The sequence below is a fragment of the Gracilinanus agilis genome, chromosome 3, assembly GCF_016433145.1.
Source record: "Gracilinanus agilis isolate LMUSP501 chromosome 3, AgileGrace, whole genome shotgun sequence".
NCBI lineage: Eukaryota > Metazoa > Chordata > Mammalia > Didelphimorphia > Didelphidae > Gracilinanus > Gracilinanus agilis.
The window spans coordinates 308869616-308893253 of record NC_058132.1 but is presented as its reverse complement, the minus strand read 5'-3'; the positions used below and the strand labels follow the sequence as shown (position 1 = coordinate 308893253).

Genomic DNA, 23638 nt, shown 5'->3' with positions numbered 1-23638 from the left:
ATCCACTGAGCCACCTACCTGCCCCCTGTGTTTAGTTTTTAAATGAGCTTTTTTGGATTTCCCCCCCTTCATTAATGTTTTATTCTTTCCCAATTACATGTAAAGAACAATTTCTGGCATTAATTTTCTAACATTTTGAATTCCAAATTCTTTCCCTCCTTCCTTCCCTTGTCCTTCCCAGAGATGGTGCACAATTTGATAATAGTTATATATGTGCTATTATACAAAATAATTTCCAAATTGATCATGTTATAGAAGACACTTTTTTAAAAAAATTAAGAAAAATAAAGTGAAATACTTGAAAAAATTCTCAAAAAAATTGAAATATGTTTTCAATCTGTATTCATAATCTATCAAGTCTTTCTCTAGAGGTAGACAGCATTTTTATCATGAGTCTTTTGGGATTGTCCTAGATCAGTGTTGCTAAGAATAGTTAAGTTTTCACAGTCATTCATTGGACAGTATTGCTGTTATTATTTACAATGTTCTCCTGGTTCTGCTCACTTCACTCTGCATTAATTCATCCAAGTTGTATAAAGTTTTTCTGAAATCCTCCTGTTCAGCATTTCTTATGACACAGTAGTATTTCATCATAGTAACATATCTCAAACTTTTTTAGCTATTCCCAACTGATGGGCATCCCCTTACTTTCAGTTCTTTGCTACCACAATAAATGCTATAAATATTTTGAACAAATAGGTCCTTTCTGCCTTTTAAAAAAATCTCTTGAGATACAGACTTAGTATTGCTGGATCAAAGGGTATGAACAATTTTATAGACCTTTGGGCATAGTTCCAAATTTCTCTCCAAAATGGTTAATCAGTTCACAATGTCACCAACGGTACATTAGTGGTCCAATATTCCCATACCCTCTCCAACATTGTCATTTCCATTTTCTGTCATATTAGCCAATTTGTTAAGTGTGAGTCAAAGTCATAAGTGATAAGGTAACTCAAAATTGTCTTAATTTGCATTTCTCTATTCAAGGGTCATTTTTTCATATGACTAGAGAGCTTTGTTAAATGTGCTTTTCTAGTTTAAATGAAATACGTACAATAGTGTTTTAGAAAGGCATGACATTACAAATTTAAATAATTAAAGCCATGCCACAGTGAAGATGTGATATAGGAAGTATCCATCTGGGAAGTGGTTCAGTTTTTCTGCTTTGTCATATATACTAAATACCTTTTGTGATCCGCACGCAATGCTAGAAACAGCTAAGTCATGTCACAATCTGCTGCATACAATGCATTATCCCAAAGTAAGTGAGCTCTGCTTGATCACATCCTCTTTCCTATACTGAGCTGTTAAATGGCAATGAAATAATTTCAACAGTTTATTGGGATGGAATAAAGAAAAAGCCTGTTAATGGCAGAAGAAAATAATTAAATGCAAAAGTAATGACTAAAAACCTGGAAAGGTAGGAAGGGATCAGGTTTGAAGCCTTTACAAGCTAGAGAAAAGAATTTATATTTGTAGAAGTAAAAGAGAGCCAACCACTGGAGGCTGCTGAACAATGGGACAACAGTCAATACTTATATTTTTGGAAAATCACTTTAGCATCATAGTAAAAGGCAGATTGAGGTAGGAAGAAGAAAAAAGCTATTTAAACAGTCTTGGGTGAGAAGTGATTGAGTACCTAAACTAAGGCAGTCATGGGATTAACGGAGAGGAGATTTTTGTGAGAGATCCTCTGTAAATAACAATAATTTAAAAAGCTAACATTTATCTAATGTATACTTATGTATCAGGCGTTGTACTACATGCTTTACAAATATTACCTCACTTAATTCTCACTATCATTGGTGCTGTGTTTGTGCTATTATTAATGGGGATGTAAGTGCTATTACTAATACTCCTATTTTATAGACAAAAAAACAGAAGGTAAGTGATGTGCCTAGGGCCCCCACAGCTAATAAAATGTTTGAAGTTATATCTGAAATCAGGTCTTCCTGACTTTTGGCCAGGTACTCTATCCACTGTGCCATCAAACTACATAAAGTAATAAAAATAATACAATTTGGCAAATAATTTGTCATGTGGGGTGCAGGAATGTCAGGAGTCAAGGATGACACTGAGATCGCAGATTCTAATGACTGGAAAAATGTTGGTGTCCTCAATAGTTTTAGGGAAGTTTGGAATAGGGGTGGGTTTTGGGGAAAAGGTATTAAGTTCTGTTTTGGATATGATAGTTTTGGAATATCTATTGAATATCCAGTTTTAAATGTCCAAAAGGCAATTGGTAAGATGGGACTGATATTTAGGAAAAAGACTAAGGATGGATACATAGATCTGGGAGGTATTTGCATAAAGCTGATGGCTGAAGTGCACATAAGGTCAAAATGTGTGAGAAAAGAGAAGAAAGCCTAAGATAGTCTTGGCCCAAAGTTACTAAGCATGACACACATGATGTTCTAGAATTATCAAGGGAGAGAAAGAGTGCTTAGGAGGAAAATCAGAAGAGAGCAGTTTCATGAAACCTCAGAGAGTGGCCAACAGTATGAATGCTGTAGAGAAACAAATGCTTTAGAGTAGCAAAACAGCAAATCTAACATCCTTTAAACAATTTTTTATTATTTTGTCAATTTTATTTTTTTTTGCTTTGAACCTCTGACAACCTGTGCCACCCCATCTCCCTTCCCATTGAACCCCTTTTTAAAAAATGCACAGAAGAGAACAAGTAGAAGGAATCACAATCAGAATATTTCTGTAAGCAATGTGTGGAATAAATTCTACTTTTTTTTTTTTTTTTAAACCCTTACCTTCTGTCTTGGAGCCAATGGCAGAAGAGTAGTCAGGGTAGGCAATGGGGGTCAAGTGACTTGCCCAGGTCACACAGCTGGGAAGTGTCTGAGGCCAGATTTGAACCCAGGACCTCTCATCTCTAGGTCTGGTTCTCAATCCACTAAGCTACCCAGCTGCCCACTAAATTCTACTTTTTAAAAAAACAAGGGATACAAAGTGAACTAACAGTTGGTTTCAAATATAATTCTTTTTTTTTTGTCTTATGTTGTATATGAAAATTTACAAAATAACATGAAATTTTAAGGGAGGATGCTTGATTTGTCAATTAAGAGAGTATTAGTAAGTTTGGAGAAAGCGGCTTCAGTAGTGTGATGAGGTTTGGTAGAAGCCAGATTGACTGCAGTGATTATAGGGACAATAGGAGAGGAAGATGAGATACTGATTATAAAATGTTTTCTTCAGAGTTTGTCTGAGAAAGCAGAGATGGCAGGATTTAGTGAGAGTTTTTTAAAAAGGTCAATCATTGGGTACATTTCTGGACAGAAAGAAAAGGAGAGATTGAAGATTAGAAAGAGAGAGGATGATCCCGAGGGCCATATTTTGGAAGAGATGGGATCAGTGGTACATGGAGACTAGAATAAATGAGGATAATCTGTTTTTCAATAATTAAGAGTCATATATCTAAGGGTGAACATATTCCAACTTATTTTCACTTCCACTTTTTTTAAAAGGTAAAATAATCTAATTAATAATGAGAAATGCTAATAAATTATTTTACATGAAAAATTTCAATTTGCTTTTACTTGAAGCTCAAAGTTCACAGAGCTGACTTATCTTTTGATAGATGTGGTCAGAAAACTGAGACAGAAATTCACACAGATTTTTAAAAAATTTACCCCAAAAGAAAATTAAGGAATGTTTTCAATAGCATAGATTCAGTTAACATATCCATTTATTCACTGACAAATTTAAAGGAAAAAGTGGTTAATTTCACTTTACTAAAGAACAAAGATAACGAATAATATGCCTTTTAAACAACCCCCTAAAAATGGAAAAATTTAGAAAACTTACTGATGTTCCTGGAGCCACACGAGAAACTATCACAGGCATCTTCTGATCATATCCACCCTTAGAAAATATAGTACTGTTAGTGTCAAATTCATAATGAAGAAAAATTTCATAATATAAAAATAAAGTTAACCCAATTACCTTTACATTGAATCCAAACCTTCCATTCTCATCGGGTTTCATTTTGATCAGAACAAGATTATCATGAGGAATACCACCATTGGGCTAACGAAGAAAAAGGGGTAAAAAAGCATGTCATTTTCTAAATGTCAAATTGTTTGTATTTCTCTGACCCAGATACTCTATCATTCAATTAATTAGTCAACAAGGGTTTTTTTGTTCTTGGTTTTTGGTGGTTGTTTTTAAGAGACAGAATCTCTTTATCTTACCTAGAGTAGAAAGAGTTACTCACAGGGTTGATCCCACTATCGCTCAGCATGGGAGCTTTGACCTATTTCATTTCCAACCTGGCAACCTAGTAGGTTCACCCCTACTTAGGTAAGCAAGTGGTCCCTGCTTCCAGAGGCTGTCTATATTAATACTGAAATCAGTGCAAATACCTCCTCAAGGCATAGCTCACTGAGGCCAAGTGACCAAACAGCAAGCTGGTCTTCTGCCTAGATGGGATTATAGGTGTGTGCTACCATATCCAGCTAATCAACAAGTATTTATTAAGTGGCTACTATGTACCAGGCATTGTGCTAGGCACTGCTCCTTCTTGGCTTCTGAAATAATACTCTTTTGATTTTCCTTCTCCTTATCCCAATATTCTTTTTCTCAGGTTCCTATGCCAGAATGCCATTACTATCCCACTTAGCATGAATGACTCTGAAGGCTCTAATGCAAGAGATTTCCCTTATTCTTTCAATATTTCCTCTCTTCATGATCTTATCGAGTCCTAGAAATTTGATTACACAAATGATTCTCACATCTATATATTTAACTACAAGTTCTTTTAAGGATTTTAAGGTTTACAGATCACCAATAGTCTGCTATTTATCTCCAATGGATGTATCACATTAAGATGTACATCTTCAATGTATCACGTCTATACTGGAACTTAATTTCTTCTGATAAAAACAATACTGCCTCCAGATTTAAATATTTTTCTGCTAAAGACTTTACCATATATTTTTTTAAACCCTTGTACTTCGGTGTATTGTCTCATAGGTGGAAGATTGGTAAGGGTGGGCAATGGGGGTCAAGTGACTTGCCCAGGGTCACACAGCTGGGAAGTGGCTGAGGCCGGGTTTGAACCTAGGACCTCCTGTCTCTAGGCCTGACTCTCACTCCACTGAGCTACCCAGCTGCCCCCATATTTTTAACCATTTAGCTTTGCAGCTTCAGCCACATGGCTCTTCTCTTCCTCAATCAACAATCAAGTATCAAGCCTTGTTAATCTGATATTCACATTTTCCCCTGTTGTTCTTTCTTGGGCAACTTCACTGCTCTATATCTGGCTCCCATCACCTCTCCCAAGGATTATCACAATAACCTTTCATCTAATCTCTCTATTTTCAGCTTCTCCTTTCCTCAATTCATTCTCCACACAGCTGCCAAAGGAATTTTCCTAAAATATAGGCACTGAATTGCTGTACTCAAAAATGTTCAGTAGTTCCCTTATATCCTAAGAGAAAATAGCTTAGCATTTAAAGTCCTTCACAAACTGGTTCCAGCCTACATCTCCAAATTTATTTCATATTTTTCACAAACACAATGGTCTCACCAAATTGGCATGTTTGGTGAATCAAACATTGTCCTGGTTCTGTAGCTTTGTAGAGGCTCTCCTCCAGACCCAGGGCACACTTCCTTCTCATTTGGGCCTCTTAAAATATTTAGGTTACTTCAAATCTAAGCTAATGTTACCACCTTCCTCATTTTAATGCTTTTTCCTGTCTCAAAATATTTATTGTTACTCATGATAACATGTTGTATAACGTATTCATTTATTTTAAATGTTGATTCTAAAGCAGAAGAGTGATAAAGGCTAGGCAATTGGGGTTAAGTAACTTGCCAGGGTCACACAGCTAGGAAGTGTCTGAAACCAAATTTGAACCCAGGTCCTCTTGATTCCAGGCCTGGTTCTCAATGCACTGAGCCACCTAACTGCCCTTGTTGTATAACTTATTAGAATATTAGCTATTAAAAGAAGGAAGTGTTTCTTAAAAAAAATTTTTTTTATTTGCAGCACCTATTATGGTCCCTTGTTCTGAGTAGGGGCTTAGATTTTATTGAACTGAGTGCAAATGCTATTTTTGGCCTTCCTCAAATGCAATGGCCTTTTTCTATTCTCTACCTATGATCATATTTATCCATTTCTACCTATGATCATATTTATCCATTTCTACTGTATTATTTTCATATCTTGATGCCTGTTAATAGAGGGAAACTTGAAATTCAGGAAAATATTTCCCACTTAATCTATCCATTTGTAAAAAGAGACAAAAATGCCTAAAGAATTGAACAATATTAAACTTGTTAAAATTTCTAAGGTTAATAACCACCAAAAGCCCTAAGATAAAAGCATGCCCCAAATATAGGGTGATTAAGACTTTTTAGGTATATGGACAATTTATACAATGGAAGATGAACACTCCTAGGACTGCCAATGAATTTTAATTCATTGCCCAAAATTATAAAATAAGTTTACTAAAGTACTTAAATTAAATTTCTTCCCCCATTCATTTTGAAAAGTGTATAGCTTTATCACATTATTTTCTTTCTTTTTATTCTCAGTGCTCATCATAGCACATATCAAGTGTTTAATAAATGTGTTGACTGATTTTATAGACATGTGAGATGTGCTGGGAACATTCTACATACTATGCAACAAAACACAACAGTCTCCGACTTCCAAACCCTGAAGTTTGATAGGAGGAATAAGACCAGTAAAAGGGAATTTACAAAATTCATCTGCATTGTAGAAAGGTGGAAAAATAACACTACTATAATCAGATCCATTTATAAGATATGCTGCACATTTTAAATACACAAAAATAATGGTAAAAATATAAAATTTATACATGTCAACTAATAACTGACTGTAGATTTTTCTGGTGAAGTAGGAACATCAAATGTTTCATTAATATGGTTGTCCAGGTCTTGCTGGGAGTATGAGAAATTAATCTGGTTCCAACTGTTCTTCTTAGATTGTTTAGGTGGTAAGGCAGGAGGCTGCCCATCTTCAGAGTTCTCTTGAGATCTAGAATAAAGAGGGAAAAAATAAGAAAGAGAAGACAATTTCCTGAAAATAGTCTTAGTAGGCAGCACATCAAGTTAAAAGAGGGCCAAACAACCTTTGTATTTACAATGTTTACTAGGGATGGCTTCAATATAGTAATTCAGCATTATCTAAATGAAATCCTTTAACTTTTACCTTCAAATAATATAGATCTAATACGCTTCTTTCTCAAGTTCTGACTTTCACATATTAGTTTCAATCAAGGTAAATATGCATAAAAATACATTTTAAGGGAAACATTTTTGAATAAGGTGAAATATTTTAGGAATGTTCCTGGAAAAAACAATGAGGCCTGGTATCACATTATTTTCTTTCTTTGTATTCCCAGTGTTCATCATATCACATATTAAATGTTTAATAAATGTGTTGATAGAGGCTGCTTTTTTTCTCTCCAGTGATTTGTCTCCCTTTGTTTTCCTTCACTTTTTAAAATTAAAATTTTGTTTTTTATTATGACTTTAATTGACAAAAATGAAAAATTTAACATTCACAAAAGAACATATGAAATTGTGAACTCCTGTTATATAGTTTAAGGATCCTTTTCTGAACTACTTCTTCTGCTAAATTCTTAGAATCTAGGGAGAGCCAATTTGTAAAAAGGAGAAAGACAATAATCAAGAATTTTGAGGTCAGAGTCAAGGTCAGCATCTAGAACATTAGGCCAAACTAGAAGACACAAGCAAGGTTTAGAGATGAATAAGTAGATCCAGGGGTTTCTGAGATTGACTACAAGAAGCACAGGCAGAAGACTAGAAAAGAATATAGGCAAAAGACCAAGAAGTAAGGAAAACAAACCCTAGCAAAAAATATAGCCAGGAACATATTTGAGGGATCAAGAATTCAGGGTGGGCATGAGAAAATAGGTGGAAAAAGAAAAAGGGAGAATAGGGAGAAAATTAACTCAGGATATGAAATAACAGAGCATATTCATAAAAAAATATATAACTCCCATTTGGATAGTACCTAGATCCTTATGGAAGACTATTTCCAACAAACTGAAAGGTAGTGAAAAATTATAATTTCTAATTTTAATTTTAAGAATGCAGAAACAGACTCAGGTTAGTTAAGTATCATTCTTGCAGTCAAATGGCCACTAACTGGCTGAGTCAGGTCTAAAAACAATCCCTAAATCTAATGTTTTTATATTATAAATTGAACTTGAATTCCGATCTCAGGTAACATTTTCTGCTCTTTGCCTGGCATGTAGAAACTTTCTGTGCTACTTTGACATGGAGGTTTGTGCTCTCTTGTGGTAGCCACTCCCAGGGACAGGATCTGCTGAAGGAGATGTGGGCAGGAACTTCTCTATTTTAATACTTCAAAGATCATTGATATGGATTACTTCAAAGGAATAATATTCCAAAAATCCATACCTTCTCATTCTAGGTGATTTATTATTCAAGAACCTCCACTGATTTTTCACTTATTAATATACCTCCATCAATCCACCAAAGGTAGCCCACCCAGAAGACTTTCTTTGTGTGTTTTAACATTACATAGGTACTATCCGGAAGATAAAAGAAAGGGAAAGGAAAAGGACAGAAATGAATAAGCATTTATTAAATGTCTATATGTGCCAAGCCAAGTCCTAAGTACTTTATAAATATCTCATTTGATCCATGCAATACTCCTGTGAGGAAAGTAATATCATGGCCCCCATTTTACAGTTGAAGAAACTGAGACAGAAATATTCAAAGTGATAGATCCAAGGTCACACAACTGTCTGAGGCTGGATTTGAACTCTAGGCTCAGCACCCACACAATGCACTCTGCCACTTTACTGCTTAGAAAGAAAAAAAGCATCCCAATATACAAATATATTTATACAAGCTATTTTTGTTGTAGTCAAGATCTGGAAACTAAGAGGTTATCAACTGGGAAATGGCTGAAAAAAATTTAATGTATAAATTTACTGGAATAAGATTATGCTATCAGAAATGACAAAAGGGATGAGTTCAGAAAAGACTTCTTTGAAAGAAGTAGGGTGACGGGAACAGAGCCAAGAAAACTATTTAGTAACATGGATACTGAGAGAGAAAAATAAATGCTTGTTAATTGAAAAAAAATTTAAGTTAAAAAAAAGTATGTGTGTGTTTGTTCTTCAGTGCTGTACTCAGGCTGTACAAATGTTAACTCTTGGCCTTGCTCTAAATCCTGACCATATATTTCTTGGATAATATCTTTCATGCTTTGTCTTGGTTGCAAATAGTTTTCTTTTTTCTTTATTTTTTAAACCTTTACCTTCCATCTTAGAATCAAATACTGTGTATTGGTTATAAGGCAGAAGAGTGGTAAAGACTAGGCAATGGGGGTTAAGTGACTTGCCCAGGGTCATACAGCTGGGAAATATCTGAAGCCAGATTTGAAACCAGGACCTCCAGTCTCTGGGCCTGGCTCTCAATCCATTGAGCCACCCACCTGCCCTCCAAATAGGTTTTTAAAAGATTAATCTTATTTGCATCTACTACATTTCCACTGCCCTTTGAGTACCCATGATTCTGATTCTTCAGAGTCTGTAGTATTCATGATTCACAACCATGTTGTTGTTCACTCTTCATTATGGAAGAGGACTAATGATATCACAGGGTGATGTTGGATTTAAGTGAGGCAGAATTACACAAGTTGTAAGCTTTTCTTCCAGACTCACTGAAGTCCAATGGCAGTACAAAAGTCAGGACACCTGTCAATAATCTAGGATGAAGCCTTGGTGTCTTCGCTTTCTGACCAAGTTCTAAGTACTGCAACTGCCTTCTTGGCCATTGGAACAGACTGTTCTGATCCACCCATTCTGCCAGGAATAGTCTTCACATGCTTGGGGCAGATGCCTCCCTTTTCGTGGAAAGGTTTGAGGCATGTGGATTCCTGGGGTATAATGTGGCCACTGAACATACTACAGCTTCTTGGAGCCACAAGTGAGAGTTGGGTCAAAGTTGGATGTCACGATCCTCCCTGAACATGATTCACAGCCATAAATAAGCAAAATACTGATGTTAAAAATTGTGTAAATTTACTATAAATTGTACCCTTTTCCTTTTAAAAAAGGAAAATAATGAAAATTCATTTTGGTCTCAGGCTTTGATTGGGTGTGAAGACGTGAGAGGCCTCATAAGTCTCATGGCTTCCTGGCTTCTGGGAAGACGCTATAATAGGGGGGTAAATAGGCTAATAATAGGGGAGCTGGTGGTACCAGTAAGCCTCCTGGGCGAGGGAGCCTACAACTACAGGATTTGTTGATTTGAGACAGCCAGGGATGTGTGGGCCTGAGCTGAGATGTCCAGTCAGTCTCCCTGCTGCCTGTAGGCTCCCTTAAGGTTGGGAGTGAGGAGCCCCTCCCTGCTGGTGAGAAACCAGCAACCAACAGGAAGTGAACCAGTCTCACTTCCTGAATAAAATGGATGCCTGGTCTAACCCCCTCTGGAGACAAGTGGTAGATATCCTCCTTCTCCTCAGCCCCTTAGCCCTGGTTGATGTCATAAACAAACTATGGAAACTCTCAGAATCAGGCAAGGGGTTTATTTAAAACACAAGGGTAAACTGAGGGAAGGGGGTTAGGGTCTGGGGAAGCTTTGCTAGGGGTGAATGGCCAGTGCTGGCAGAGGATCTCAGAAGGTAAGATCAGGCTGAGGGAATTGGCCCCTCAGCCAGGGATAAATTCCACTGCCCTGATGTAGAGTGATCTACTAGCTTGACAAAAGTGGGTAATGATTTGGTTTAGGGGTGTCCTGGATAGGCTAACTTAACTAATTCCTTCCCACATTCCACAACCCACCAATCCCACCTCCTGGGGCCCCAAGGGGAAGTCCAGGGGGTAGCTGGATGTCTGGGTGAGGTCAAGGAAATAAGAACTCACAGGTTGGTTCTCCAGGAGTATTTATAGTCCCAGCTCCAACAGTCAGGTCTTGAGACAGGGACTTGCTGGGTCAAAGTTCCATTTCCCTAACTGCCAGGATTGCCTAGGGTGATTTTGCAAATGCAAGAGATCTTGCATCAATCCTGCATTACACTTGCCTCTTGTCAACCATGACTCCTGCAACCAGAAGATTTGAGATCAAGTCTGTCCAATCAGGAAGACTCAAATGGAATGATGACACTGGAGTTATAAATTAGGGATCAAGAAGCAGTCAGGTTCTGGGTGTGGGGACTTGCTGATGGCACAGCTTGTGCATGGCCTCTGTGCTAGGAAGCAGTTTGCTGGCTTTTGACTTTTCCTGACCAGGCAACTCACCCATGGTCTCTCTTGGCCACCAAATAGACAAAAGGTGAGTGGCAAAATCAGATTAATTAGGCACAGCCATGTGAATATGTACCTTTCTCTCCAACTTGCTTTCACTATCTAATAAATAACTATAAATTAATATATAGTCCCCAGAGAATTTTAATGGTAACAAAAAAAGAGGTGTTGACTAGTGTGAGATGGTTGAAAACAATGTATAATTTTCCAAACAGAATTCAATGTTAAATTTTTTGCATTTTTAGGTCCAGCTCATTGCCCATCTACCATGTCTGCCTAAGATATATGCTGGACCAACTTCATATGCTGAAGTATTCATATATCTGGAAGGCAATGGGGTTTAAATGCATATTAGAGGTCAGACAATGGCCATTCTTCATCCACTTTGTTTTTCCTATGGAGATGAACAAACAGAGCTCAGGTTGTAGTATATTCTAACAGGATTAACTAAAATAATTTCAGTTGGAATTTATAGAAACATTCATGGAATACTGTCAGCACTGGATAATGGGAGGCTATAGATCAGGGGAAGGTCAAAAGGTATCAGAATTGAAAGTGAGACTTGGCTGGTGGGTAGATCATTGAAAGAGGGGTAGAAGAACAATTAATTTATAAGCTGGGTATGTGGGTACTATGTATCTTAATGGTAGAACCAAATCAGAATTTAAGGGAATTAAACCAATCTAGAGGAGAATATTGATATCAACAGTAGGTGATCTAGAGCAGAGTGTCAAATACTGGGGTGTCTGGGTGCCTCAGTAGATAGAGTAAGAAGGTCCCATGTGGACCACAATACTTCCAAGTATGGCTGAGAGAGATTAAAGTATAATTGGGAAATATTAAGTAAAATAATAACTAAAAATATTAGAAAACATAGATTATGTTTATGTGTGATTTTCTAAGTCAGTGTGTCTCCACAGGGTTCCTTATGTATAATGTTTAGTGGTTCTTGTTTCTAATTAAGGTTGACACAACTGCTCTAGAAAAGGAGGGGCACAGAAAGTCATGGTCTAGGAACAACAGGACAGGTGTCAACAGTTAGGAAGAGGCTGTTGGGAGGAAAGGAATCCAAATATAAAGCACAGATTATGATGCAAGACAGGCGAAAGAAAGAAGAAAACAAACAGGACTATGAAATGGAATGGGATGATCTCAAGGTATGGAATAGGTGAACAAATCAATATAGCAGAACATAGTAAGTATTGTGTCTTCTGCCCTGGCTTTCGGTTTCTGATTTTGTAAAGGCTACCAGGTTTGGGCTACTATCCAGAGTGAAGCAGTATTAAGTGTGGGTCGTTAAAGTAGGACGTTAAGTCTTTGAGACAGAGAGCTAAATCTTTAGGAGAGTCTCCAAAATGCAAACAAAGGTTCCCTTCCAAGCAGTTAATGTTTTTAAGACTTTTTTCTTTTATTAAAATCACATCTACAAAGTAAATGAGATACAATGGGTAGAGAGAAATGACCTTGGAGTCACAAAGAACAAGTTCTTTAGCTGACAGACACTAACTGTGTTATGACCAACTGGGAAATTGCTTCAGGAGCTGTCTGAGGTAATGAGAAATCAGAATGATAAGCTACAGAGGAGTAGCCTATCTAAAATTTCTCACAGTAATGAAGTCACAGGTACTGACTGAAAAAAGAGAAAAAGTAACACATAATGACTGATTAGTTAACCTGAATTCTAGGAACCAACTCTTGACTGACTTGTAGCATAACACAACAAAACAATTAAATTTGCATCTTTTCATGCCTTAAAATCCTAAGCAGTTATGTTGACATGAACCCCCTAATAAATGAAACTTTTATTTTTTTCAAGTAGCTATTATTAGTTATGTTTCTAAGATATATATTCAAAGAGTACTCACAAACCAGCGTAATCTGTACAGAAGCTATGTCTCTCCATTTAACATGTAGTCATTCTGCAGCTTACTTTTTAAAAAATGATCTGGGTGTCTGCTTTAGCCAGTGATGAGTTTTATAGGCAAACTAAAAATTATAATGGGGAATTATAATTAAGTTAAAATAGTATCACTAAATAGGCCAGTTCTAATAGAAATTCCTATTTTGGGGCCAATGTAAAAAAATCTGTCAAGTATAATAGGGTGAAGAGACATTGTGTACTTGGCAAGAACAACAAGGCTTAGAGCAGTGAAGGGGGCAGAATGGGGGGGAGGTGGTGGTGAAGGTGGCTCTAATTAAAAAAGAGGTTAAGGCCTACCAAGAAGTTGTCAACTAAGGCCAAGCAACCAAGCCCTACAGAAAGAATTCCTCTGCTGCACAGTTAACTGCCTAAGTAAGTCTATCTTACTCACTTAGAAGTAAAGTATTTTCAATTAAAAAAAAACTATATTATCCTAAAAAGTTATTGATTTTGCACTTTACCACATTTACTTATAAATATAAAAAAGCATTTTGGAGGGGAGGTCCTGGGTTCAAATCTGACCTCAGACACTTCCTAGCTGTGTGACTCTGGTCAAGTCACTTGATTCCCATTGCCTTAATCCTTACTGCTCTTCTGCCTTAGAACCAATACACAGTATTGATTCTAAGATGGAAGGTAAGGGTTTAAAACTCCACCTCCCAAAACAACAGTATAATATACAATAAAACAAAGATCAAAATGATACTTTTACTTCATCTATGAGAAAGACTACAGACAAAATCAACTTTAATCCTTACAATTGCTAACTTCTGACATTTCTTCAGCCAGCACAGATAGTCTTTCCTGAATGACAATTAAAAAACTTTCTAACTCCTCAGAGTTAAAAATTAGTTAAATCCTGACTTCAGTGCTTTACTTTTTCCCTTTCTGCCAACAAATAAGCATTTATTTTCTCTTCTTTCCACTCTAGTTTCAAATTGAAAAGAAAAATAAAATGCTAGTAATAAACAAGTACTGCCAACCAAAATAGTATCCCACATAGTGCCTAATCCAAAACATGTGTCATCTTGAATACATCTTAAATGCAAAGGATCACCTGTCATAAAGTGTATAGCACAGTTTAATATCAATCCTCCGGAATCATGGTTGCTCATTAGATTGATCAGAGTTCTTGAATCTTCCAAAATTGTTCGTCTTTGTTCATGTAAGTTCATTCAAGTATCCCCAGGTTCTCTGCTTCCTTGACTCCCCTCTTTATGAATCCAGTCTTTTACTAAATGCTGTGCATTTTACCTTTGCAACATCAATCATATATGCCTCCTTCTCTCTACTGACACTGCCATTACCACAGTGCAGGCCTTCATCAGTTCAACCCTGGACTACTGCAACAGATTTCTAGATAGTGCCCCTGTCTCAAGTCTCTCTTCCTTTGGGTCTATCTTCCATTCAGCTATCAAAATGATCTTCCTAAAGTAGAAGTTTGACCATATCGGGCCCATATTAAGCAAACTCCCATCGTGTACTATTACTTCCAGGACAAAATGGCTATAATCCCTGTTTGGTTTTAAAGTCGTTCCTACCTTTATAGTTCTCTTAGATTTTCCTTTCCTCCTCTGCTTCTGGGGCACCTTCTTCCTCTGGTTGGTGCTGAGCTTTGATAAGCTCCTCTCAGATTTTGAAGAGGGAATTCAGGAAATTCACCTCATTGCTTCCTGTCTGGCTGTCCTGAATTCAATGATCTCCAGAAAATAGTCATTCTGAAGAATGAATTCAATTTAATATCTCCCACACCCTCAGGTTATTTCTCACCCTGACTGCAGGATTCCATCACCCTCTTGCACTGAGTATTCTCACCTCCTCTCCATTTTTCAGCTTTAAAATTGCTGTCTTCCTCTCAATTTGTGAATTCTTTGAAAGCAAGGAGTATATCTTTGGGCTTTCTTTGTATTCCCAAAGCTCAGCACAGTGCCTGGCACACAGTAAGTAATTAATGCCTGGAATTATCTCCCTAGCTTCCTTGTCTGCCTTCATATCTCAGCTAAAAAACTACTTTCTGCAAGAAGCCCTTCCAAGTGCCCCTTAATGCTAAAGGCTTCCTTCTGAAGGAATTTGACATTTATCAAGCATAGTTATTTACATGTTTTCTCTCCATTATATTGTGAGCTCCTTGAAAGCAGGGACTGCTCTTGCTTTTGTATCCTCAGTGCTTAGCATAATGACAGGCTCAGAGTAGGAGGTTAATAAATATTGTTAATCTGACTTCTTATATATAGCACAATAATATACCATTACATTTAGATACCATAATTTGTTTAGCCATTTGCCAACTGATTGGCACTTTATTCTACCCTCCTCAGAATATTCTTCCTCTTTAATGAAAAGAAGAAAGTAAATTTCCTCATTGCTTCTCTCGGTCAAAAATGGCTATTTTAATTACATGACATTCAGTTTTATTTTATGATTTTTCCCCCGATATATTTTAAAAGAACAATACTGTAGACTCCCAATAGATAAAATCCTATTTTATAAGATTAGGATTAATTTTGATTTTAGGGGGCAGCTAAGTGGCTCAGTGGATAGAGAGCCAGGCTTGGAGATGAGAGGTCCTTGGATCAAATCTGACTTTGGACACTTTCTAGCTGTGTGACCCTAGGCAAGTCATTTATGGCAACTTCCCAGTTCTTATCACACTTCTGTTGAGGAATCAATACTTAGTATTAATTCTAAGACAGAAAATAAGGGATTAAATTGTAAATTAAAGTATTTACATTTTGGGAATACATTAATAAAATATTCCTTATAAAAGAGATAGTTCTTTTAAAACATGTCTCATTTTGATATATTCTCTTATAATAAAGGCTAATGAAAGAAGGAAGAAAGGAAATAAGCATTTTTAAATGACTGATTTGTGTCAGGCCTGGTATTATGTGCTTTATAAATACCATCTCACTGGATCCTCACAACCAACCAAGGAGGTTGGTGTTATTATAATCCCCATTTCATACTTGAGAAAACCAAGGCATACAGATTCTGATTACTTGCGCAGGGTCACATATCTAGTGTTTGAAGATGAATTCCAATCTGGGACTTCTTGACCTGTGGTCCAATATTCTATCCACTGCTTTTATATGCCTTTGAATGCCACTATAACTCATCTATATTTAACCCCAGGCCTCAGAGAAGGATAGTAGAGTCTTTCAAATTTTAACTTGTTAGTAGTACAAGTTCAATTATATTGAAATACAAAAAACTCAAAAGCAATGTCTCAAATTTAGTATTGCATTAATTTATATATCCAAAGTCAATAAAATACAAAGGAGCTCAACAGACACATAAAAATAAGAATGAAATTTCCCTGAAAAAGATATGTTTGGCAAGGCTTTCTGAAGATCCTTACAACTCCAAAATTAATCTGTTAAGCTGTTACCACTCACAGTGCCTTATTTTCTCTCTGCTCTCTGTAGTTGTAAGATCCATAATCTAGGACCCCTAATACCTAAGACTCTCAGTGGGGATGTGAGGAAGTATAGAGTCAGAGGGTTCCTCAAGAACACAGAATAATATGGTTTCATAAACTGGCTTGGTTTGGAGCCTGGAGAGTAAGGTTAAGGCCTGGCCTGTGTGTGGTAAGGGCTCAAATCCACAGTTGGGAGAGCTGGGAACTCTAAGGATAATACGTGGCCTCTATAGTCTAAACCATAATAATATTTGCAAATGCCTACAAATAATGTCAGCAGGAATCACAGTAAAAATAATTGAAGAGATATTTTATAATGATGGACAAATAAGTTATTTATACTAAACTTGGTACACAGTACTGGAAGGAAATAAAGATGTCATAAATCATTATAGTGTACTTGCAATTTAGTTAGAATGGTATAAATAATTTGTCCCATTTTTTTCAAATGGCTATTGATTGCTAGGATATTGGCGGGAGGGCTGGAGAGATAATATGGTTAATGTAGGACTTTATTTTGCTTGTTTATATATATTTGTTAAGGTTTTATTTTTTTCCACTTTCTCAGGGAAAATGGTAGATAGAAGGGAGAGGATTCTAAGCTGAAAACGAAATAAATTTTTTAAAATTAAAAGCAGGCAGCTTGGAAAGAACTTAGAATTCTGTACAATGCAATGATTTAATGATCACTTTTGATGAATCTTGCTAGCCACCACACCTTCCTAAAAGAGATGTGATGGATATAACATGTAGTATAAAATATACATTTTGGGACATGGTGAATATATTTAGATTTGCTTTGTATGACAATGCTTATCTGTTTTAAGTACTGTGTTTTTTTCTTTTTCTTTGTGGAGAGAGGATTTGTGGAGAAAAGGGGATCTAGAAACAGTATTATCAAAAAAAAAGGAAAACACTGATGCATCTTTAAAAAAGTACACAAAAAGGGACAGAAGTAGTTCAGAGGGAAACAGACAAGCAAGACTGTTTTGAAAATAATAGAAATATTCTTTTATTGGTGCTCATTAATTCCATAATTTTAATTTTTAAAAATAACTATAAACTATAAAGTCTTTCAATATTGTTTGTCTCTATAATGTTGTGGTTGTTATGAATCATTCTCCTGGTTCTGCTCACATTTACATCAGGTCTTAAAGTTTTTCCAGGTTTTTCTGAAATCATACCCCTTCAGCATTAATTAAATTACTACATTTTATGTGTTGGAATGGTGTTAATTACTATATTCTACTATATTGAAATAGTCTGATTCAAATGAAATCTCAAATGAGGATTCATTTTTATACTGGTTAATATGTAACTAGCACATTTCTATGGTTAAGATGATATTATTATTGCTTACTTATTTTAGATTGTTGTTGTGGAGAAAATACTTTGTAAATTGTGAAATATATAAATATGGTATTATGAAGCAAATTACAATTCCTAGAAAGATACTATACATTCATCTAAAATACTGGTAAAATTAAAGCATTTCTAAATGTACTGAAATTTAAATGAATAAAGCTCTTTCATAACCGTGAAGATGGGATTGACTCTTCCCTTGCTTACTTTTAAATTTAATCAACCAAAAGCAGACACCCCTACTTAACACCAAGTAGGGGAGGTTCACAAACCACTTACTAGAGTGAGAAATGCCTCCAGAAATGACTGACAGCCCACTGGGTAGTGTTAAGCAAATTTAAAGACTGCAATTGGTCCCTGTAAAGTGGAGGAAGGGACAGGAAGTGACATAAAAAAGGACTATAAAAGATGATGAACTTCCGGTCCAAGAGGTCTTTGTCCTGAATCTTCAGCTTGAAGGACCTGGGGTTGGGGACTTGAACTGATTCTGGTAAGACTGTTCTTGCATCTTCTCCCTTTGGACTTCAGACTGGGTGAGTGAAAAAAGCTGACCCTCCTTTCCTGGCTTCTGGAGAGATTAGCACTGGACAGCGCCCCCCCCACCCCCTTTCTTGAGTGGTGTTTAATTCACCACTGGGCCCTCCGGCTGGCGATAATGAGCACTGTCTGAGTGGAGCTGGGTGCCAGAACAAATATTTAGTGTGTTAGGTTAGATATCTTCTCTACCCTTCTTTTATATTTCTCTACTTTCACTCTTTCCCTCTTTTTATAAACAAAGCTGCTAAAAAGTCATTTTGACTTAAGCTATATTAATTTTTAAATTGGAGACCACATTCTCTTATTCCTCCAATAACATAGGCATTTAATAAATATTAGTAAAATAAATGAATTTATCCACAATACACTTACAGGCTTCTGACTAGAGAAACTGTTAAAGGGAGTTATGTGTCAGAATTACAGATAAAGTCAGTCCTTCTGTAGGTTGAACTAGTTGGCATATAATGGGACTGAACTGGGACCTTATCAAAAACCAAGTGCTCTGGGTGATTTAGAGATTTTCCTTTTGGTGTATTATCCTATGCTTTATTAAATAATTCTTTTATATTATTTTCAGATTTAGCAAAAGAAAAAACCTTAAAGAATTAGCTTAAATTCCACAATGATTTCTGTGCAAAGCATTATGCTAGGTGCCAGAGATACAAAGACAAAAATAAAAAAAATGCTCTGCTCTCCAGGAATTTACAAAGCAATGGAATTTACACATTTGTTGTTACATATTTGAATTCCACGAAATAGCATGTTAGGAACACTACAGAAAAACAGTCTGTGGCACATAGTCTGTTAGTATTAAATTAGTAGTAAGGTTAGTTATGTTTGAAATTACTCTTCTTTTAGGGAATAAAGTAATTAAGTATTAACAATTTATTATACAGTACTTTAAATTTTCACATTTACTATCTCATTTGATTGTAACACCCCTGTGGAGCATTCTTATCCCCACTCTACAACTGAGGAAAGTGAGATGGAAAATAACTTTCTCATAGTTATCCAGAGAATATCAGAATAAAGGTTTGACTATAAGTTCAGAATTCTTTCCTTTATATTATTATGTTTCACATTTGAAATTCAAATAGACTGTTAGATTAAAAACTGAATAAACAAAACTCAAATTAGTCTTATGATAATATTCAGACTGAAGGAAATCTTGAAGTTCTAATCAAACTTAATTTGGACCTTTACTGTTGAACTTTTTGTTTATTTGTTTAGGTCTGAGGAGGTGAACACTGAGATTTCTAACTATAATAGTTTTGTTTCCTAATTGTCCTTGAAATTTGATTATTCTTTCCTTCAATTATTCCTGTATTATGCTATTTGGTACCTATACTAGTTATAAGGAGTGAGGAGAGAGAAGAGGCTTAGTATGAATTCTAGGTTGAAAACCTGGTATGGTCCTCAAAGGACAGCATATTCTTAAAGGAAATAAGAAAATTAGGCAGAGAAGGGAAATTTTGATAGAAAGGTAAAATGGTTTAAAAAGTCTAATAGGGAAATGCTGAGTTTGAGACATCTATAGACCAACAAGATGGAAATTGCAAATACAGTTAGTTAGAAATCAGGACAGAGACTCAGACTAGATATACCAATCTAGGCATTGTCTGCCCAGAGCCTCCTTAGTGGAACCAATGGGAGCTGATAAAATTAGGAGTGTAGAGAGAAAAGAGAAGAATTTTTGGGACAAAGTCTACACCTGCCAAGTCCTGTTGCCCAATTCCTCTACAGCTGCCACACAAGATATCCCTAAAGCACAAATCAAGCCCTTTTACTCTCCTACTCAAGGACCTTCTGCAACCTTTTTCAGAGAGATGGCTTAAGAGTTTAGTGATTCCAGAATAATACTCTTAGTCTGTATTGAAGACATATGAGTGAGTAAATTAGTTTTTAAATTTTGTGATGTATAGGTATGCATATATTACAGGACAGGTTGAAGAGGTACTTGTTGTGGTTAAGTACATACAAGGTTTTATCATCATATAGCAATATCTAGGTGCAAGGATATAAATGTAAGCATTCTGCATCACTGGTTCTTTTCAAGCCAGAGTGGGAAGACCACTGCCTCATATTTTTCCTGGCTACTCAACACTTTTCTGATGCATCTCTTTCGATTTTCCCATGCATATTAAAAAAAAAAATCAGAGCTGCCTCTATTCCAGGCCACTTTTCCCCTTTTCCCTTATAACATTAGTGCTGCTGTATACCCATAACCAGGAGTGGTTAATTATTATTCAGCTATAATCCGACTCAGTAAAATGACAAGACAATTACAAATTCTATACTAGTAGGAATCCTGATATACAAACAGACTCATGTGAGGCACACAATTACTAGAAATGTTAAGCAATATATAAATGAAATGATACATTAAGTAGCACATCTTATTTTAACTTATGGAATTTCAGACACTAAAGAAAATGTTGGCAAAAGAATTGAATGAATTAAGAGCTTACGGTGATGATTCCAGAATGATGCTATTAGCCTGTGTTGACGAAGGAGATCTATGGTTCACAAAAACTTCACTTGGAGAGGTATGGACTATATGGTCTACCAAGTGCCCAACTGAGGATGGTCGTAGTCGAGTTCCCTCTTGGGTAAATGCAGAGTTTCGACTAAATAAAAATTAGATAAAATTTTTTTAATTAAAATTTTTTTCATATTTTTTAAATTGCAAAGTTATACTCAAAAGATTCTAAGTAAGTAAAATCTCTTTGAATATTCCTAAATTTTCATTTTCTTAGGACTTACTTAAACATTTGCAACTGACAGTCAATCATCATGATAAAGAGTGGGTACTTTGACTACCATCAATAACCGAAATGAATATAATGTTATTTATTAAATCACTGACACTACTTTAGGCTTTCTACTTATTAATTTTTTTTTTTAGACCCTTAACTTCGGTGTATTGTCTCATAGGTGGAAGAGTGGTAAGGGTGGGCAATGGGGGTCAAGTGACTTGCCCAGGGTCACACAGCTGGGAAGTGGCTGAGGCCGGGTTTGAACCTAGGACCTCCTGTCTCTAGGCCTGACTCTCACTCCACTGAGCTACCCAGCTGCCCCTTACTTATTAAATTTTAAAAAATTATTTGTTTCAAAATTGTGTTCCCCTGATTGAAGGGGATTTGTTTTCTCCTCTATCTAATTCTTAATTTTTTTGAGTGAATCTCACATTCTGAAAATGTGATCCTCTGCATAGAACTTGCAAGCATTTTCCCTTTAAAAAAAAAAGGCATTTTCTTCTAAGGTAGCTCAAACATCTGTTTTTTTTTGGTTTGGTTTGGTTTTTTGGGGGGGACTTTGAATGGTTTGGTCATCATCCAGATGCGGCTACTGATGTTAGTGTATGTGTGAGTTTGTTTATAATGACTGACCACGTGGCCTAGTTTCCCTGGGACAATAAAACTTTTTAAAAAAATCTATACTTGATGGGGGGCAGCTGGGTGGCCCAGTGGATTGTGAACTAGGCCTAAAGATGGGAGGTGCTGGGTTCAAATCTGGCCTCAGACACTTCCTAGCTGTGTGACGCTGTGCAAGTCACTTAATCCCCATACCTAGCCCTTACCACTCTTCTGCCTTGGAACCAATACATGGTATTGATTCTAAGATAGTAGGTAAGGGTTTTTTTTAAAAAAAAATCTATACTTGATGAATGGGTATTTTAGGAAACATTAGGCTCAACTCTTTATAAGTGATGAAGCACTGAGATACAGTCATTTATGACACTTCTAAGAGGCTAGAGTTTATTTAGGGAGGCTTACAACTGAGGTTCTTTTTTCTGGAACACAAGAGAATTCCAAAGGATAGAAACTCCCCAAGTCCTAATATATCTCTAGTATATATATATCCAAGAGAATACTTCTGCTACCTGTTCTGATATTTCCAAGCTTCACTTCTTCCTGTGCTATGGGTACACTAGCAGATTATCACAGCTAGCAATTATTTACAATGACTGATGATTAAGTTAGTTAATGATAGAATTGAAAATTGCCTGCAGCAAATCAAGATTCATACTTTGATATACAAAGCAAAGGTTTGAGTTAGTTGAAGGATATGCTTTCCTTTCCTTCTGTGAAAGAGAATTTAAAACTCTCTTTGTCTATTTTAAGTTAATCAATCAAGAACTTGAAGTACCCCTACTTAACACTTAGTAAGTCACTAACAGAAAAAGTTCACACTCCCAAAGAGCACAAGCACTGCCCCCTGGGCAGTACCAGGCAAATGAGGAGGTTGTGATTGGTTCCTGTGAAGTGGGACAGAGACAGGAAGTGACAAGGAGAAACTGCTTATAAAAAACCAGCCCAAGGATTCCTGAGGAGCATTTTAGGAGGGAGAGGTTTTTTTCTTCAACTCATTCTGTGAGGCACTTTTTAGGAGGACACATTCAGCATTGGTGAGTTGAGCTGAAGAAGCATTCTGTGCTGCATAGATTCAGTGTTGTGACTGGAGCTGAAGGAAGAGGCATATGCTGGTGACATCCTTGTTGAAGAGGCTACTGGACTTCTACGTGGAGATTGGAACTTTGTCAGGGAGCAAGGTGAATTTTCTTCAGATAGGAGATCTAGGGTGGTAGACCAGGAAATATTTTCTACTTCCCTCATATGTTTCCCTCTTTTTACTATATATTAAATTAAATTATTAAGAGCTAATAACAACATTTTGACTTAAGTTAATTTTATATACTGTGATCACAATTCTTTTTTTAACCATTATTATTTTTGTCAAACCAAATTTTTAATTATTATACTTCCTTAATGGACTTAAGCAGAGAAAGAAGAAAACTGAATAAAGGGTTAATGTATTTTCATTGCTTTGTTCGATTGTGTCCAACTTTGTGTTGCCATTTGAGATTTTCTTGGCAAAGATACTGGAAGGGTTTGCTCCAGCTCATTTTTCAGATGAGGAACTGAGGCAAATGGTGTTATAAGTGACTAATCCAGGATCACACAGCTAGTAAGTGTCTGAGGCTAGATTTGAACTCAGGAAGAAGAGCCTTCCTGACTCCAGGCCTGGTGCTGCACTGTGTCAGTTAGCTGATTGAGTTGATGGTAAAAAATAACAGATTATAGTTTGACTTTTATATGGCAGAAATTCATCTTA

At 36.2% G+C, this 23638-nt stretch overlaps 1 protein-coding gene across 1 annotated transcript in view; it reads right to left on the bottom strand.

Annotated features, from left to right (window-relative positions):
- PTPN4 (protein tyrosine phosphatase non-receptor type 4) overlaps nucleotides 1-23638 on the bottom strand; it is a 244163-nt gene that overhangs the window by 30674 nt on the left and 189851 nt on the right. The window contains exons 15-18 of the mRNA XM_044669925.1: nucleotides 20992-21150; nucleotides 6856-7015; nucleotides 3955-4038; nucleotides 3817-3873 (exon numbers count right to left, since the gene is read on the bottom strand). Coding sequence (XP_044525860.1) covers nucleotides 3817-3873; nucleotides 3955-4038; nucleotides 6856-7015; nucleotides 20992-21150 — 460 coding nt within the window. The remainder of the gene's footprint in view (nucleotides 1-3816; nucleotides 3874-3954; nucleotides 4039-6855; nucleotides 7016-20991; nucleotides 21151-23638) is intronic.